Source organism: Rana temporaria, chromosome 3 (genome assembly GCF_905171775.1).
Source record: "Rana temporaria chromosome 3, aRanTem1.1, whole genome shotgun sequence".
NCBI classification, from domain to species: domain Eukaryota; kingdom Metazoa; phylum Chordata; class Amphibia; order Anura; family Ranidae; genus Rana; species Rana temporaria.
The window spans coordinates 179189608-179207124 of NC_053491.1; the positions used below are offsets into that span (position 1 = coordinate 179189608).

Consider the following 17517-nt stretch of genomic DNA (forward strand, 5'->3'; position numbering starts at 1 on the left):
CACTAACAAGGGATATATGCATATAAACAATCATGATAACACATGTTTAGTTCTCTTGACAGATAGACTGATGCTTGTTTTTTTGTTTGCAGGGATGCCACAAGGAGCTGCAAATCTTTTCCAGAGAGGTCCAGCAGCTATCCAAGCTCCTAATCTGGCAGCAACACAAATGTCATTTCCTATTCAAGGCATCCACAGTGTGGCACAGACAGTTTGCCGGATACCGCAGAACCCTCTAAGTCAAACGCAGCATCAGCAGAATACTACTGTGACTGTAATACAGAATAAAACTCCAATTTCGTGTGAAGTAGTGAAAGCTACAGTAATACAGGGTTCTGTTCAGCACTCGGCAGTTCCTGTCACCATCTCTTTGGGAGGGTCAACACAAGCTTCAATAGTTCAAAATCATGCCGGACAGCAGTCTTCTGTTGCTGTAGTAGGCTCTCAGGCATTGTTTCACCATTCATCTGTCATTCAGCAGCAGCCCCCTTTACACACAATGGTACCTGGACAGATAGCTTCAGGAACACCTGTAGCAGTTATTCAGCAAGCTGTTCCTCAAGGTCACATATTTGGCAGAGTTCAGAATATGACAGCAGGCACAGCAGGAATTCAACAAGGGCAGCAGCTGATCACCACCTCTTCTCAAACTGTGCATGTTTCATCACAGCAGTCTCCAGCTTCCAGCCAGCCAAAAGATACAGTCATCTTAACTCCTCAACAATATGTAACAACATCGTCCTCCAACATAGCATCTGTAACAACAGTTCAGAGTTTCCATGTTGCCACTGGTCAGATGTATACTATAGCTGGTGTTCAAAATCCACAAGCCTCTCGAATTGCTTTCCAGAGTATTGCTCCCAAACCCCTCTCTTCTCATCAGGTGTCATCTGGAGCTCAGCAGCCCCAACAGCAACAGCCTCAGCAGAGTGTTGTAATTGTTAGTCAGCCATCTCAACATGGACAAGCATATGCACCAGCCATACACCAAATTGTTCTCACTAATCCAGCTGCCATTCAAGCTGGGCAGACTGTTCAGTTAACTGGGCAACCAGGTATAGCACCGTCTTCATCTCCTTTACCATCTCCAAATAACCAGCTCCCACCTATTATGACATCTACCCCAACCACTCCAGTTTCACAAGGACCTCCACCAACTGTTAGCCAAATGCTTTCTGTCAAAAGGCAACAGTTATCACCAGCACCTCACCAACAGTCCCAAACTCAACAACAGGCACAAGTGCAAACTCAGCAGACGCAGCCATCCCAGCCTGTACAAGTACAAATTCAGCAACAGCAAGCTCAGAATGCAAATGTTGGTCTTTCTACTCCTGGTGAGTCCAGCTTAATCAAACAGCTGTTGCTTCCAAAACGGGGACCTTCCACTCCAGGAGGAAAACTCATACTCCCTGCTCCTCAAATACCGCCTCCCAACAATGCAAGAGCACCAAGTCCCCAGGTGGTGTATCAAGTAACTAATAATCAAACGCCTTCATTTGGAGTACAAGGTCAGCCTGCTACTCAGCAAATTCTTGTTGGGCAGCAAAATGTACAGTTAGTTCAGAGCACCATGCCGAACCAAACTGGTGTTCAGACTGTACCAATTTCAAATCTGCAAATATTGCCAGGCCAGTTGATATCAAATTCCCCGGCAACAATTTTCCAAGGGACTACAGGCAATCAAGTGACAATAACTGTTGTGCCAAACACAAGCTTTGCTACTGCGACAGTAAGCCAGGGAAGTACACCTCAGATAATTGCACCAATGAGTGGGGCACAAACAGGAGTTGGATTACAGGTACAAACTCTTTCTGCTGCTGTTACGCAAACCAGTGGGCCTTTAACAGTATCTACGAATTCTCCCCCTTTTAGGGGCGATAAGATAATTTGCCAAAAGGAGGAAGAAGCAAAGGAAGCTACAGGCTTGCATGTTCATGAACGTAAAATTGAAGTTATGGAAAATCCTTCCTGTCCAAAAGGTTCTGCAAACACCAGCAATGGGGAAACTAATGAAAATGATGTGCAAGTAGGAAGTCTCTTAAATGGTAAAAAGTGTGACTCCACTCTACCTCCTTCAAACTCAGGGAAAGCTCAGAATGAGGCCAGCCAGCTGGTCCCTAATGGGTCGTCTGTGGAACTGGGGGAAAATGGAGCTGCCGCAAAGCTAAGCTCTGAGCAGGCAGACGCACAGGAAAGTAAAACTGACTTTAAACGGCCACAAGTTAATGGGATTTGTGATTTTGAAAAGGAAGACTGTTCACATTTGAGCAAAAACATTCCAAATCACAAAACTTCCAACCACGTAGGAAATGGTGAAATATCTCCCGTCGAGCAACAAGAACTTCTTGATTCTTCAGTTACTGCCAAAGGTGAACAAGTGGAAAGGCTATCCAATGGACCTGTAGCACCCAACAGTTTATCACATACTGCAAGCAGCAGTCGTGATGCTTCAAACCTTTCAAATCAAATACGTTGTGGTAACCCCACAGATTTACCCAATGGACCTGTAGTTTCCCCTTTGAATTCAGATGTGCCTCAGCAGCGTCCGTCTGTAGTTATTCCTGCTCAGTCTACAGCCCCCATTATACCAGGTCATCAATTTATAGCATTGCCTCATACAGGATCTAGAATTATTCAGCCTACTCTACCTGCCGATGTACGGTCAACTAATGGAACAGCAGAATGCAAATCTTTTAAGCGACCAGCAGAGGACAGTGAAAGAGATTCTGCCCCAGTCATTCCCAGTAAAGTGGGAGTACGGATTGTTACAATCAGTGACCCAAATAACGCTGGCTGTAGTGCAACAATGGTTGCTGTGCCAGCTGGCGTAGATCCAAGCACTGTAGCTAAAGTAGCAATAGAAAGTGCTGTTCACCAAAAACAGCAGCATCCACTCACATTTGTACAAACAGTAGTTGCACAGGTAAGTCGATCTGTTTTTAACATGAGATGTAAAAAAATATTCTGGGGTTGCGAACTTTTAAAAAAAACGGTTTAGCGTTTAATGTACACACCTTTGTTTATATTTCATAGCTTTATTATCTTCTTATGCACCACCACCACCCTTTATTTGGCCATTTCTGGGCCTTTCATTAACCATTATTTGTCTGGCTAATAAAGGTGCATGCTTGTTTGATCCAGAAGTGGCTTTTCATTGAATGTTTTTTCTCAGAGGGAAAGCAAAAGTAATTGTAGTAAATGTGTTAAAATCATTTTTTTTTGTTGTACCAGAAATTACTTTAAACCCCGCAAAAAGTATATATGCTCTAAAAGCAGATACTTTGGAACATAAAATGTTGTTTTTTTTTGCTATTTTTTTTATATTGTTGCAAAATATTTGCACAGGCGTTTATCAAATGAGTACCAATACGTTTTAATTGCTCCCCAATTAATGTGTGGATAGTGCAGACATTGTTTCCAAAAGCTGCAACAGTCCTGACTTTTTTGCTGAACACAGGAGTGCTCAGTGGAAAGCACTCCAGTCTTAAGTGAAGAGATGGTAAATATGGATGACATGTTTACTTTGTCTTTATGAATGAATAGGAAGAACTCTGTACACAGCACTTCCTGTTCAGTGTTGTGACTGCAGAGGGGAGAGAACTTGAGTACTGTACTCTGTTCTGCATTTAATTCCCTATATCAAAAAAGAGAAATCGGTGGTCCATTCATGTCTGCAATGCAGGAATACACAAACCATTGCCAAAGCATGATTTTAAAAATTGCATTACCTCAAAAAAGAGAAATCGGTGGTCCATTCATGTCTGCAATGCAGGAATACACAAACCATTGCCAAAGCATGATTTTAAAAATTGCATTACCTCAATGTTGTGTGAAGCACTGCATTAAATTGCATATCTGGATCGTTTTATCGCATCATAGGTGTGAAGCCAAGTTCTCAATTTTTTATTTGAATTGATTATAGTTTTACATAGCTTTAAATTTCACAGTACACAAAGTCACAATTTAAAATAAAAAATAAAAAGTTATTTTGTTAACTCCAGTAGAACTTTATCTTTTCAATTCACAGGAATTTTAATCTGGCCTGAAGTCAAAGGTTAGAAGCAGCCTGAAAAGGTTAAAAGTAGACCTTCCACTTTTTATGTTCATTGCCACTCCCTCCCCCTTGCATAAAGTTTACAAAAAAAATTGTGTATTCAAAGTAAAAAAAGAGTATAATCCCCTTACCCAAGACTCAACCAAAAGAGCTTGGACTAGGGTGACCTCATCCTCCTCCCCGTGATATTTGGGTAATGTAGACTACTCCCAACACTGTTGCAGCATTCCTCTTGCAAGCTTTGGAGTACTGATCATTCTCTGACACCTCGGAGGAGGATGATGGCACCTCTTGCACTGGAGGAAAGGTCTGTATTATATCTCTTATCTCTATGCTACTAGCTTTGTATTTGTAGACCATGGGTTATATGCAGGCTTTCTTTAAGTTATTGGACACTGGCAAAAAACTTGCTTGGGATACTCATAACTTCATCCCATTTTTTGGTAGTGTCTTTAGGTGCCAGATCTGTTCCCCTGTGGAACTGGCTCCAGCTTGTAGGGCAAGGTGTGTAGTTATCTGCAGGGTGCTATACAAGTCCAAGGCCATTGTCCAGTTCTATAGTTCCCAGACCATGAAGACCCCTTCTGGGCTTTGTCCACCGTGAGGGCTGAAACCTGAACAGTTAGTGTCTTGGAAAGGTAAGAAAGGTGTCCCTGGCTTTCAATAACACAATCCACAGTACAAAGCACACCATGCCATTTTATAGACAAAGGATTTGGGAAGTCACTTTGTAACCCCTACTATTTTATCTTTAACGTCTTCTCGGCACCAGCACACTATTGAACTCCTGCTACCAACTTCTGCAGAGATCCAGCCACAAGACCGCAGTCGGCATATAAATTAAGCCGTGTACACACAATCGGACGTCTAACTGACTTTTCTGTGGATTTTGGACAGAAGGGCGTTGGCCGTGAACTTGTTCTGCATACAGACGGCACAACATTTTCAGCCAACATTCACCAAACCACGTGGTTTTTCAACTCTTTACCGCCACCCTTTGTGCAACTTCTGCTATTGTTGTCTGATGGTTTAGCATTGGTTTCGAGCATTCGTGTTTGTTCTTTTGGATTTTAGTTGGACGGCTTGTGTACGCACGATCGGATAAACCGATGTAACAGATTTATTGCCAGACCGTTAGTGAGTATGAACAGCCAACATTTGTTGTAGTTAAATCAGCCAATAATTGTCTGGAGCATACACATGGTCGGATTATCCGACACAACAAGTCCATCAGACAATTATGGCCATAAAATTGGATCGTGTGTACGGGCCCTTAGATCGACTCCTCTATCTGGGCATGCAAAACCCCATCTATTCCAGTCTGATTCTCCGCGGATTTTTTCACTTTACAATGAAGACCACAGGCACAAGGGAGCTGGGGGAAAAAAGGGCTTAATATGCATTTTGCAGGTGGTCTCGGGGCGATAGTTGTTCTCTTGACCAAGAGCAATGTCCTCTTGTGACACAGCTCCCCTTATCTGACTCCCAACCTCTCACGGAACACACCATGTGGCCTTTCTGACAAAAGCAGGTTTCTCTGTCTTGAATTCTTTGGAAAACTCAACACTTTAGAACCTTGAGTTTCCAGAGGCCAGAAACACTCAGCCATACATGGATTGAAATTCAGCCAGTTCAGCAGTGACCGGGCGAATTTCGATGCATTTATATCGCCCCTGTGGTTGTGCAGAAATCGATCTAGCGATTGACTTCTGTACAACTGCCCTGTCAGATTTTCCCTGCTCGATTAATGCTGCACATTATAGCAGGTGGGGAAGTCTCCACACTGTTGGAATACAATAGCTCAGTGGGGATTAAAGATTCTAACTACCAGCAAGAAGAAGTCCTTACATTTTAAAGAGCACCTGTCATTTCAGATCTGTCATGGCAGCGCCTGTTAGCGGGTATCAACCCTCCTGCTGCCGCCATGTCCCTCACCTTGTTGTGTCACTGCCACATCACCAGCTGTGCCATTAAAGTAAATGGGACTGTCAGTGAGTCAACATTGTGTCAGAGGAGGTGCCACTGCGGGACAGAGATGACAGTTGCTCTTTAAAAATGATTTAAATCGAGTTGATTTAAATCAAATACACCCTGCTGACAGCCACTACTTGCTGTAGTCCCTCTTTGTTTTGCTTGTTGGCCTTTGTAATGGCTTCCTGCCAGGTGAATTGGTCAACCTATCTCCAGGGCTTATGTAGTTGGGGACAGAGTTCCTATTTTCCATATCAGAGTCCATTCCACCAAGGTTGTTGGTGTTCTATGCTCTTTAGCATCAAGCATCAGCTTCCAAAATTTGCTAGGCCGCCACCTGGTCCTCTGTTCACACATTCCCTAAATTGTGCCAAGTGGATGTTCAGGCCTCAGCTGATGAAAACTTTGCAAGGTGCATAAAAGGGTTGTAACCCTCATTTTATACTTGCCTCCACGTGCAGTTTGTTTTGCACAGAGTGGCCCCGATCTGCCTCTTCTGCGATGCCCCGACAGCACTGGTGGTTCCTCCCTGCATCAAGTGCCCATGTTGGAGAAGGCTCTCCAAAGGTGGACACCCGTGTGGGTGCATTTCTGAGTCCTGCTAATGTGTCCATTACCACAAGGCTTCACTTCCTGTTTCCCTTTACCGAAGATGGCTGCGCCTCCACCCGAGAGCTGAGGGACAGATAAGCTTCGGGTGCTGACATCGCAGGTGCCCTGGACAGGTATGTGTCCTTATTTTGAAAGTCAGCAGCTGCAGTATTTGTAGCTGCTGACATTAAAAAATAAATAAAAAATTTGGCAGAACTCCTCCGCTTTAACATGCACTCTTATGAGACCTCAAGCTGCAATTTTTTTCACATCTTTTCGTTTCTGGTATTCGGTTTTGGAAAGTGGTGCTACCATGGGGTGCTGTTGGTGTTTTTCATTTTCTTTGGCTTGTAAAGTGGTCATTTAAATTGTATAAGGTTGCTGCTGATCAAAATAACAAGTGCATACTTCTGCCTGGTGTTACTAAATATGGTGGTGTGTGTATTTTTTTAACCCCTTCATGCCGGCTTATATGCCTTCCGTTTAAGTGGTTGTACCGGGGTGATGCCTGCAGCTGCAAACATCACCCTAGTACCATTTTGTGAAGCCGACAGTTGGCTTTCTTATAATAACAACCGATACGGCTAATGAGCCACTCAGCTGTTATTACAAGCAGTGGGACGGGACGTCTCCCATAGCCTTTCGCAGCTCGCTTGAGCTTTCCGGTCCCACCGGGAGGCACGAGCGACCAACTGGCACATCCCCGGGCTGGCCGGAGACCCCACAAAGCCGCAATCGTCTTTGATTGGGTCTCTGATCTAGCAATCTGGAAGCATTGTCATGACATCGGTTTACAGATTTGTTTTATTTTTTTTTAAATGTCAGTATTCAAAACGGCCAAGCTTGATGTTTTTTTTAAGTGCAAAGGAGGGATTTGGGATCTTATAGACCCCAGATCTCTCCCCAAAAAATACCTGACACATGACAACAATAGATGTTTATATTCCCTGTGACTGCAATAGAAGTGATCAAAAAGGGACAGTGTTAAAATAAAATATAATAAAATGCATAAGGAAAAAAAATTATATCGCCCAAAAATTTAAACAGTGTTCAAACCACACATGTGAGGTATCGCCGCAATCGTTGATATGAGAGCAATAATTCTAGACTAGACCTCTAACTCTAAACTGGTAACCATTAAAAATGTTTAAAGCGTTGCCTCTGGAGATTTTTGGTGATTATAAGTAATTTTCTAGCAAAAAATTCCGACCGTCAAGAACACAGTGACGTACAACACAACAACAAGTCGAGAAAAATTAAGTTCAATGATTCCGAGCATGCGTTGAATTGATTCCGAGCATGCATGTTTTTTTGCGTGTCGGAATTGCATACAGACGATCGGAAATTCCGACAAGAACTTTTCCCATTGGAAAATTTGACAACCAGCTCTCAAATTTTTACTGTCGGAAATTCCGACGAAGTCAATGGGGCCTACACACGGTCAGAATTGCTCACATCAAACTTTTCTTGTCGGAAATTCCGACCGTGTGTACGCGGCATTAGGCCCCTTTCACGATTTGTAGCATGACAATTAGCATGGCAAGTTGTTCCCCATGATTTCCAATGACAACCATTCATATTAGTATGACTTCAAAGTAGTCCCTGCACTACTTTGGTCAGACTTTGATGCAAGTTCAGATTCATAGACCTCAAGTCTCCCTTAAAGCGGAGGTTCACCCACTATATGAACATGACCTTATTCAGACGTGCTCCATATGTACTAATATCTTCCGCTATCCGCAATTTCTAAAATTATTTCTGTACCTTGATTCTGATGTTATTAGCAGCCACTTCCTGCTATCTCTCCCGCGGGAGTGGGCGTGTCTCCCTTCTCCACAGCATCGCAGTGTCTCCTGGGAGCAGAGTCTGACGCTTCCCTCGATAGGATTACAAACGCAGCCCGACGAGATTTTACTCGTCACATGACTAGCCACTTCCATACAGGGCACTTATACACCTTCCTGCCAAGACCGATTTTTAGCTTTCAGTGCTGTTGCACTTTGAATGACAATTGCGCGGTCATGCTACACTGTACCCAAACAAAATTTTTATAATTTTGTACCCACAAATAGAGCTTTCTTTTGGTGGTATTTGATCACCTCTTGGATTTATTTTTTTCCCAAAAACTTTTTTTTTGTTTGTTATAAAAAATTGTAAATTAGTACGTTTTCTCCTTCACTGACGGGCACTGATAAGGCGGCACTGATGGGCACCGATGAGGCGGCACTGCTGTGGTGGCACGGATAGGCGGCACAGATGGGCACTGATACGTGGCACTCTTGCGTATGTGTTGTACTAATGCCTGCCAGTCAGTGATGCCTATTGCGGGCACTGATTGGCATCCATTGCGGGCACTGATTGGCATCCATTATTTCTGTCATCCCTAGTGGTCTAGTGTGTGTTTTGCATCCCTGGTGGTCCAGTGTGGGCATCCTGGGGGGGGGGGCTGTGCTGATAATCGATCAGCACAAACCTCCCCTGTCCGAGGAGCAGCCGATCGTCTCTCCTCTACTTGATTACCTGCTTTTCCCATTTACATCGTGATTGGACACGGCTGATCACGTGGTAAAGAGTCTCTGTCAGAGATTCTTTACCTAGATCGGTGTTGCGGGGTGTCAGTCTGACACCCTGCAACAACGATCGCTGCGATGCGCGCTCCTCGCAGCGGCTCAATATCCTGAGGAGGTCCTATGACGTCCACTCAGGATATTGAAACCACTTTGCCGACGTCAATCTGCAATTGGCGGGCGGCAAGTGGCTAGGGAACCAGGTCCATGTGACGAGGGCGGATTTAATTCCGCCATTTTACTCGATGGCAAACGGGTGAATCGGGCATTATACACGGCTGATGGCAACCGTGTAGTGTTGACGGCGTGTAGTGTTCAGCCCGTGTGTATGGCAGCCGGTCTGACAGAAGCCAGTCATTCGGCATGCTGAAAAAAAAAAAAAACTGGCTCCTAACTTTTCTAGCTGGCTCCTAGATTTCAAGCAAATTTGTCAAGCCCTGACTTAGTTGTTTTCTTGACACATGAGATAGATTTGTGATGGCGAGAAGAGCTCAAGTGTTTACAACAAAGCTCTGTATCCTTCCTTTGTTCCCGTGCTGTGTATGTGAAGGAGGTGTGTCACTTTCCTCCAATCAGCTCACACACTGTAACTGCAGCTCTCTGCCCCCTCCTCCATGCTACTGACGGAGGAAGGATTTTATCACAATTCTGTACTTTGAAGGGATGTAGAAGAGAGAAGACTGCAGATAAGTAAAACTTATGCAGAAGGATTTGTTTCATCTCTGTGTATCTCCTGAGGCTGTTAATGATAAATTCCCTTGGTATATGAGTGGGTTTACAACCACTTTAAGCTGGATATGCATGTAACGTTCTATTTTGTTCACCACAGCGGGCTGAATGAAAACAAATTCTTGAACGGTCGCTGTACTAACTATTCCATGTTAGTGTGGCTATTTTTCCCGCTGTGCTATTGTACAGGGGGACTGCCATTGGTTCACAGCTGTAAATAAGGCCTCATTTGTGCACTTTGTGAAATGCTAAACAGCAGGCACCACAGGGTATCTAATATGTGTATATATAGCAAAACCAATTTCACATTACCTCAGTTTAATGCCAGCAACAAAAATTCCTCCATCCACATTTTCCAGGCGGATGAGGGAATCCTCCCCATCGCTATTGTATTCCGCCAGTGCGGAAACTCGTCTGCTGTCAAAATGGGGTAAAAGGCTTATTTTTCCCCCACTCTCAGGGACTGTTAATATTATGTTTTTTATGGCTGTGCCATTTATTCTGGATGGCACCCCACTACACCTAATGTGTATTGTAGTGAAATGCAATAAGGTGTGGTACAGTATCGAAAATAGTGCATGTACTAACTTGGCAGCTTTCTGCAATACATGTCCATCAAAAGGTGCATTGGGGTGCTATTCACAATAAATGGCACCACATCACACCAGTACACTAAACTTTGTATGGATAGGCTCTCTAGGCAGGACCACATGCAAGGTTTTTAGCCTGTGTGTCTCCAATCCAAGCGTTTTTGTGCACTCTGGGATGCACAGGCGCAGCATCCAACCCTGCTGTTGCAGCCTGTCAAAGTCTGACAGAGTAAAATATACAGCAGATAGATGCTGTACTGAGTGGTGCTCTCACATTCAGCCATGAATACCTGTGTTTTTGGGCATATAACCCCAAAGGTGAGTACCACCTGTGCCCCCAAAGTGTAAAACTGCCAGGATTGGACACACAGGCTAACTTGGTGGGTGTGCATGTGGCCTGAATGTTTGATTTGGCAGATAATTATACACCATTTTAAATGAGAGAAAGGATTGTGACATCTGCTTTGCTCTCAAGATCCACTGCTTTCCTCCTTACCCCAAATACTGTGCCATGTATGTGTGTGTTGATAATGTATCGGCTGAGTTAATTTGATGTATAGTTTTTCATGCTGTTGGCCCAGGCAAAGTGCTTATACAGTAACGTTAAGCATTCAGAGATCACACGCATAAAGGTATACAGATCCATATTTTTTGCCTAATTAGCGATAGTTCTTAAAGGGGTTGTAAAGGAAAAATTTTTTTTTTCATAATAAGCATCCTTTACCTGCAGATATTCCTCTTTTCACTTCCTCATTGTTCGTTTTTGCTCAGAAGTTGCTCTATTTCTTCTCTGTTCTGTTCACTTCCTGCTTGTCTGATTTTACTGACCACCGTGACGGGAGGCTTTACTGCGGTGGTCAGTAACGTGCTCACCCCCTCCTGGGAACTACATCTGTGCGGCAGGATGCGCTCTATGTGTTAGAGACTTCAAGGAGGTGTGAATTACTGGGCGTGCCGCAATGCATACTGGGAAATGTAGTTCTTGCATGAACAAACGATGCGAAACAGGAAGTGAATGAGAGAACATAAACTAGAATGCCGGAGGTGATATAAATGAAGGAATTTAATAGGTATTTACTCGTTTTTTAACAGAGTCATTACACTATTCTGTCTGTCTACCTTGCAGACATTCATTTTAGGCAAAACATTTTTTTTCTTTAGTGACCCTTTAAGTGAATTCTGTCAAAAAGCACTTGTTTGAAACCTGCACATTTCTACTTCCAGTGAATTTTTTCCAGGTTTCTATTTTTCCTTTGTAATTTTTAGTTTTCTATTTTTAACCACTTGAGAACCAGCCTGTATTACCCCTGCATTATCTGGCCATCTTTCAGTTTCCAGTGCTCTGATACTTTGACAACTGTACTCAAGTAATTTCTTAGCCTTTTTGCAGCAGCGCTTTCTTTTAATAACCACTGGGTTTTTTTAACATAGGAAAAAAATGCCAAAAACTTTGGAAATATAACAAAATTGCCAGGCCATTACAAGCACCTTCTAAATTACCCCCTTTTTTTTAAAGTAGACCCCAAGATCTGGTTTTCTGCCACATTTTTGGGGGGAATTTAAGAGATTAAAACATGAAGCTGAGTTATGGCACATTAGGTACTGCACAAAAAAGTTATACACAGAGGGAGGAGGCGGGAAAGGGGTCAATGTGTGGGTTACAGATAGAGGCAAGCTGGAGTTTAGCTGTGTGTTAAAGAAGGGGTCGTGAAAGGGGGGGGGGGGGGGGAATCCTCACTGCAGTGATCTGTGTTTACAACAGTAACCAATGAATGAGTTGTTCATTTATTAGTTCCTGTTTCCACATGTTCTTAAAGATACTTTAGCTCTGTCCTTTATGCTAAATTCAAGAATTTTAGATTTTTTTTGAATAGTTACATTGGTCCAGTATGGACCAATATAAGTGTATATATTCCATAGCTGACTAATCCTGTAGAAGCAGTGAATCGCTATAGTAGCTACTGCTGCTACTACAGGGATCCTCGCGGTCTCCCAGGTCCCATCCCTTGCCGAGCTGCTACATAGTAACCACAGGGTGTCACTTGGCACAGGCACCATTTAGAGAACACCTTGCATTTTTCAAGTAATGCAAAGTGTTCTTTGACAGGGTGGAGAGGCAGGACAGTGACCTTAAAATCTTCACCTTATCCAAGCAGCCCCGCCCTATGCATTACATTACTAAACGCCTGGTTTCTCCTTATAAATTTACATGTTTAGTGATGTAATGTGTAGGGCGGGGCACGTGATGTCACACCGCATAACAGGAAGTTGCGATCCGCCATTTTGTCAGTGTCTGGAGGGGATTGTCTGTGGTGCATCAGATATGCACTTTTAAATGCGAGTTTTCAATGAACGTTTTAACATACTATTGGAAAACGTTTTACGCTATGATACACTCTTCGTTTGAGTTTTGGTGTAAGAAATATGATATGGATTGAATTCCTGAGATAATTGCATCTGGAGAAACATCTGAACTTACACCTACCCGGCTTAAAGGGAAAGGTGGTATTTGGCCTAACAATAATTTGGGTCAAATACTGGAGGTGAGGATATATACTGTATATTTGGTGAAGGGAGGAACACTACAGTTGGTGGAACAATCACGAGTGAAATACATGGATTGCGCATTGATCGATCAATTTGCATTAATTAGGACTTGAATAACATCCTTTGGCACGTTTTACATATCCGCACTGATTCTTTCAGCCACACAGACTACATGGGAGGATTACTAATGACATTTGTTTATAAAGGACTTTATGCATGTTATTTAAAGCGGAGTTCCAACCACAATTAGCATTTTTTAAATTTATGTCCTTTCATCATGCGTTTTTATAATATAAATCCGGTCACTTACTATTTTACAATCCGCCGCCGATCCGCATAGATATTCAAAAAACATAGTTTATAAAACTATGTCCACACCGTTGTCATTTTGGTTGTGGGCAATGTAAAGCCTACAAGCACTTCCTGGAAGTCTTGGATGGGGAGTGATAATTGGACAGCGCACTGCATCCTGGGAAATGATGACACACATTTCCCAGGAGCATTAGAGGGAGATGTCAGGATCCTAGGTGGATTCAAAGGCAGATTTCGTGGGACCGCATAGCAACAGGCATTTCCAGATTAATAAAAAAAAAAAAAAGTTTTTCTTTTTTAGTCGTAAGCTAGAGTTTAAAGCAAAATTATTTTTTTGATGGAACCTCCACTTTAAGTGGAAATTGTTATTTGGATATAGGTTTTGTCATACATGTTATGTTTGTGTGTTTGATCACATATAAGACAGCGCTGCACTGAGCTAACCATATAGTCTGATGCATATGTTGGAACACGTGTAGTTCTAGTAGCAGTCTAGCACAGGATAGTACATAATTGGGCTCAAGTTTATAGAACCAACAAAGTATTACCAGGCTGACAGAAGCTGTTGCTTTTTGCATGTAGCTGCACATCAGGCACTTTGTGACGGTATCTGAGCCTGGACACAGTCAGATGTTAGATTCACAGTGAGCCTTGAAAAGTGAAGTATTAATGAGCCAGATGTCATCTGATTGGATAGACTGTTTTAATATTTTTCTAACTCTGCATTCAGTCCTCTTTTAATGGATCAACGTTATGTGGAAATGTTGACATGCTGTCTTAGGTTTATAATGGGATTTAAATCGGGAATGACACAAACAATAGTCCAATGTTTTGTTGTTAACCACTTAACCCCCGGACCATATTGCTGGTCAAAGACCAGAGTACTTTTTGCGATCCGGCACTGCGTCGCTTTAACTGACAATTGCGCGGTCGTGCGACGTGGCTCCCAAACAAAATTTGCGTCCTTTTTTCCCCACAAATAGAGCTTTATTTTGGTGGTATTTGATCACCTCTGCGGTTTCTAGTTTTTGCGCTATAAACAAAAATAGAGCCACAATTTTGAAAAAATTAATATTTTTTACTTTGTGCTATAATAAATATCTCCCAAAAATTTCCCTCAGTTTAGGCCGATACGTATTTTTCATATTTTTCATTAAAAAAATCACAATAAGCGTTTGGTTTGCGCAAAAGTTATAGTGTTTACAAAATGGCGGGTATTTTTATGCCATTTTTATTAATATATATATATATATATATTTTTTTTTACTAGTAATGGCGGCGATCAGCGTTTTTTTTTTTTTTCGGTACTGCGACATTATGGCAGACACTTTTGATACATTTTTGGGACCATTGGCATTTTTATAGCGATCAGTGCTATAAAAATGCATTGGATTACTATAAAAATGCCACTGGCAGGGAAGGGGTTAACACTAGGGGGCGGGGAAGGGGTTAAGTATGTTCCCTGGGTGTGTTCTAACTGTAGGGGGGGGGGTGGGACTGACTTGGGGAAATTACTGATCTTCTGTTCATACATTGTATGAACAGAAGATCAGCATTTCTCTCGCTGACAGGACCGGGAGCTGTGTGTTTACACACACAGCTCCCGGTCCTCGCTCTGTAACGAGCGATCGCGTGTCCCCAGCGGCGATTGCGCTGGCACGGGAGTCGGGGGGGGGGGGGGGGGCAAAGAGGCCCCAGAAGCTTAATTTGTGACCATAAAGCTTATGTGACTCCAATTATGTATTTGTCCGAAAGTCATTCTGCAAGAGAAACTGTGGCTGGCAATATGAATTTTAGCGCATTTTAGCCTGCTGTGGGTCATAATCCTTTCAGCCCACTGTCACTAAAAAAGTGGTGGATGGTTCAATGAGACATTGATTTGCCTTAACCTTTTTGCGTTCATCTTGCGTCTCTTTAGAAATTTTCTTTGGCTTCTTGTCTACGATTTGCACCATCCTTCTATTCAATTTTGATTTTCTTGCGAGCATGTGCTGGGTGATTGACTACACCCCCATGAATCTTCAGCTTCTTAACATTTGCAGCCGTAGTCACAGGAACATAATCGAGCTGTTTGGCCTTTTTCCTTTTACATGTTCAGCTAGATTTTTTTTTCTTTCTGATCTCCTCAGGTTATTTTTTATTTTTTGCTTTCTCTGGTCCTCCTTTGTGGCGCACATGAGGATCCAAAACAGTAGAGTGACATTCAAATAAGCTGATTACAAGACATTTGCTACTAATTACCGGAAAAGTTAGAAATATTTCTATAATATAGTCATTTCTTTCAAAATATTTTATTTTCAGAAAATAAATATTACAATTCAGTACATTACGGTACATCTCATTATGAGCAAGAATTTTGAGTATAGCCTCCTATACATAAAGTAATAATGGAGGTGTACCATCATCCGGCAAAGTATGTAACAACAAAGGAGGGTGGGGCAAGAGGGACAGTAGCTGAAGTCCCTCTTGCCCCACCCTCCTTTGTTGTTACATCTCATTATGAATAAAATCTGGTAGATGAACTCTTAGAATAAATACTAATGTTTTGTAGATAAAGAATAAATACTAATGTTTTGTAGATAAAGACCTATCATTAAAAAAATAGATGTGGTTTTAGGATGTTAATATGAAGAATTTAAGAGGAGTTTCTCCTATATAGGCCAACTGATAAAGAAATTTCTGTCCTCCTGGTGCCCCTTATCGGGAACTAACTGCACCAGGGGAGGAAACCTCTCACCATACTTGCAGTTTTACTTAGTTCCCTGGAATAGCCAGGCTAAAAGATTGGCCTTATCTATGAAAGAGGATATTTTATCTATCATTTCTATGTATAATTAGAAAGTGAAAAGAGGGGAGATGGGTCTCCCTCAGAACATCACCAGAAATCCCTATAGGAGGAAAAAAATAAAGAGGGGAAAGAGTTATGTAGGAACCAGTGGAACACCCTGGGTAAGAGAGATTCCTACATATCTAGCCCAATGTTCCCAAAGGTTTTTGAATTTCTGAACAGTATCAGTTAGAATACTAGCTAGATTTTCTTGAGTCATTATCCAAGATATATTTTTTTGGCTTCCAAGAAAGGTTTAGGTTTCTTCCACGCTTTGGCATTAATATAGTTCTTTATAAACTTTTCTATGATTACCAGTGAATCTGTACAGACCATTGTAGTGATTGTAAAAGGAAATATTTTCTTTTTTCACACTTTCTTTCAATTACTCTCTGGCCTACCAAACGAATACAGGTATATGTATGACTCGATTGCTTTTAACCACTTCAATACAGGGCTTTTATACCCACCTCCATACCGGGGCCTATTCTGGCACTTCTCTCCTACATGTACAAATCCTCATTCTTTTGCTAGAAAATTACTCAGAACCCCCAAACATTATATATGTTTTTTTAGCAGACACCCTAGGGCAGTGTTTCCCAACTCCAGTCCTCAAGGCACACCAACAGGTCATGTTTTCAGGATTTCCCTCAGATGAAACGGCTGTGGTAATTACTAAGGCAGTGAAACTGATCAAATCACCTGTGCAAAATAATGGAAAGCCTGAAAACATGACCTGTTGGTGTGCCTTGAGGACTGGAGTTGGGAAACACTGCCCTAGGGAATAAAATGGCGGTTATTGCAACTTTTTATCTTGCACGGTATTTGGGCAATAATTTTTCAAACGCCTTTTTTTGGGGAAAAAAATGGTTTCATGAATTAAAAAATAACAAAACAGTAAAGTTAGCCCAATTTTTTTTGTAAAATATGAAAGATGATGTTACGCTGAGTAGATACCCAAAATGTCATGCTTTAAAATTGCACGCACTCATGGAATGGCGCCAAACTTTATAGGCGAAGCTTTGAAAATGTTTACAGGTTACCAGTTTAGAGTTAGAGAAGGTCTAGTGCTAGAATTGTTGCACACACTCTAACGCATGCGGCGATACCTCACATGTGTGGTTTGAACGACGTTTACATACGTGGGCGGGATGTGCTTGTGCGTTCGCTTCTGAGCGCGAGCTAACGGGGACAGGAGCGTTTACATTTTTTATTTATTTTTTATTTTACTTATTTATTTTTTACACTTTTTTTTTTTTTTTTTTTTTGCTTTTTATTCCTATTACAAGGAATGTAAACATCCCTTGTAATAGGAATAGTGTGTGACAG

The 17517-nt window shown here is 42.1% G+C and overlaps 1 protein-coding gene across 2 annotated transcripts in view; it reads left to right on the plus strand.

Moving 5' to 3' along the window:
* The window catches only part of ARID2 (AT-rich interaction domain 2), a 129872-nt gene that overhangs the window by 97566 nt on the left and 14789 nt on the right, over positions 1-17517 (plus strand). For both annotated transcript variants that reach the window (XM_040343900.1, XM_040343899.1), the window contains exon 15: positions 93-2923. In XM_040343900.1, coding sequence (XP_040199834.1) covers positions 93-2923 — 2831 coding nt within the window. The remainder of the gene's footprint in view (positions 1-92; positions 2924-17517) is intronic.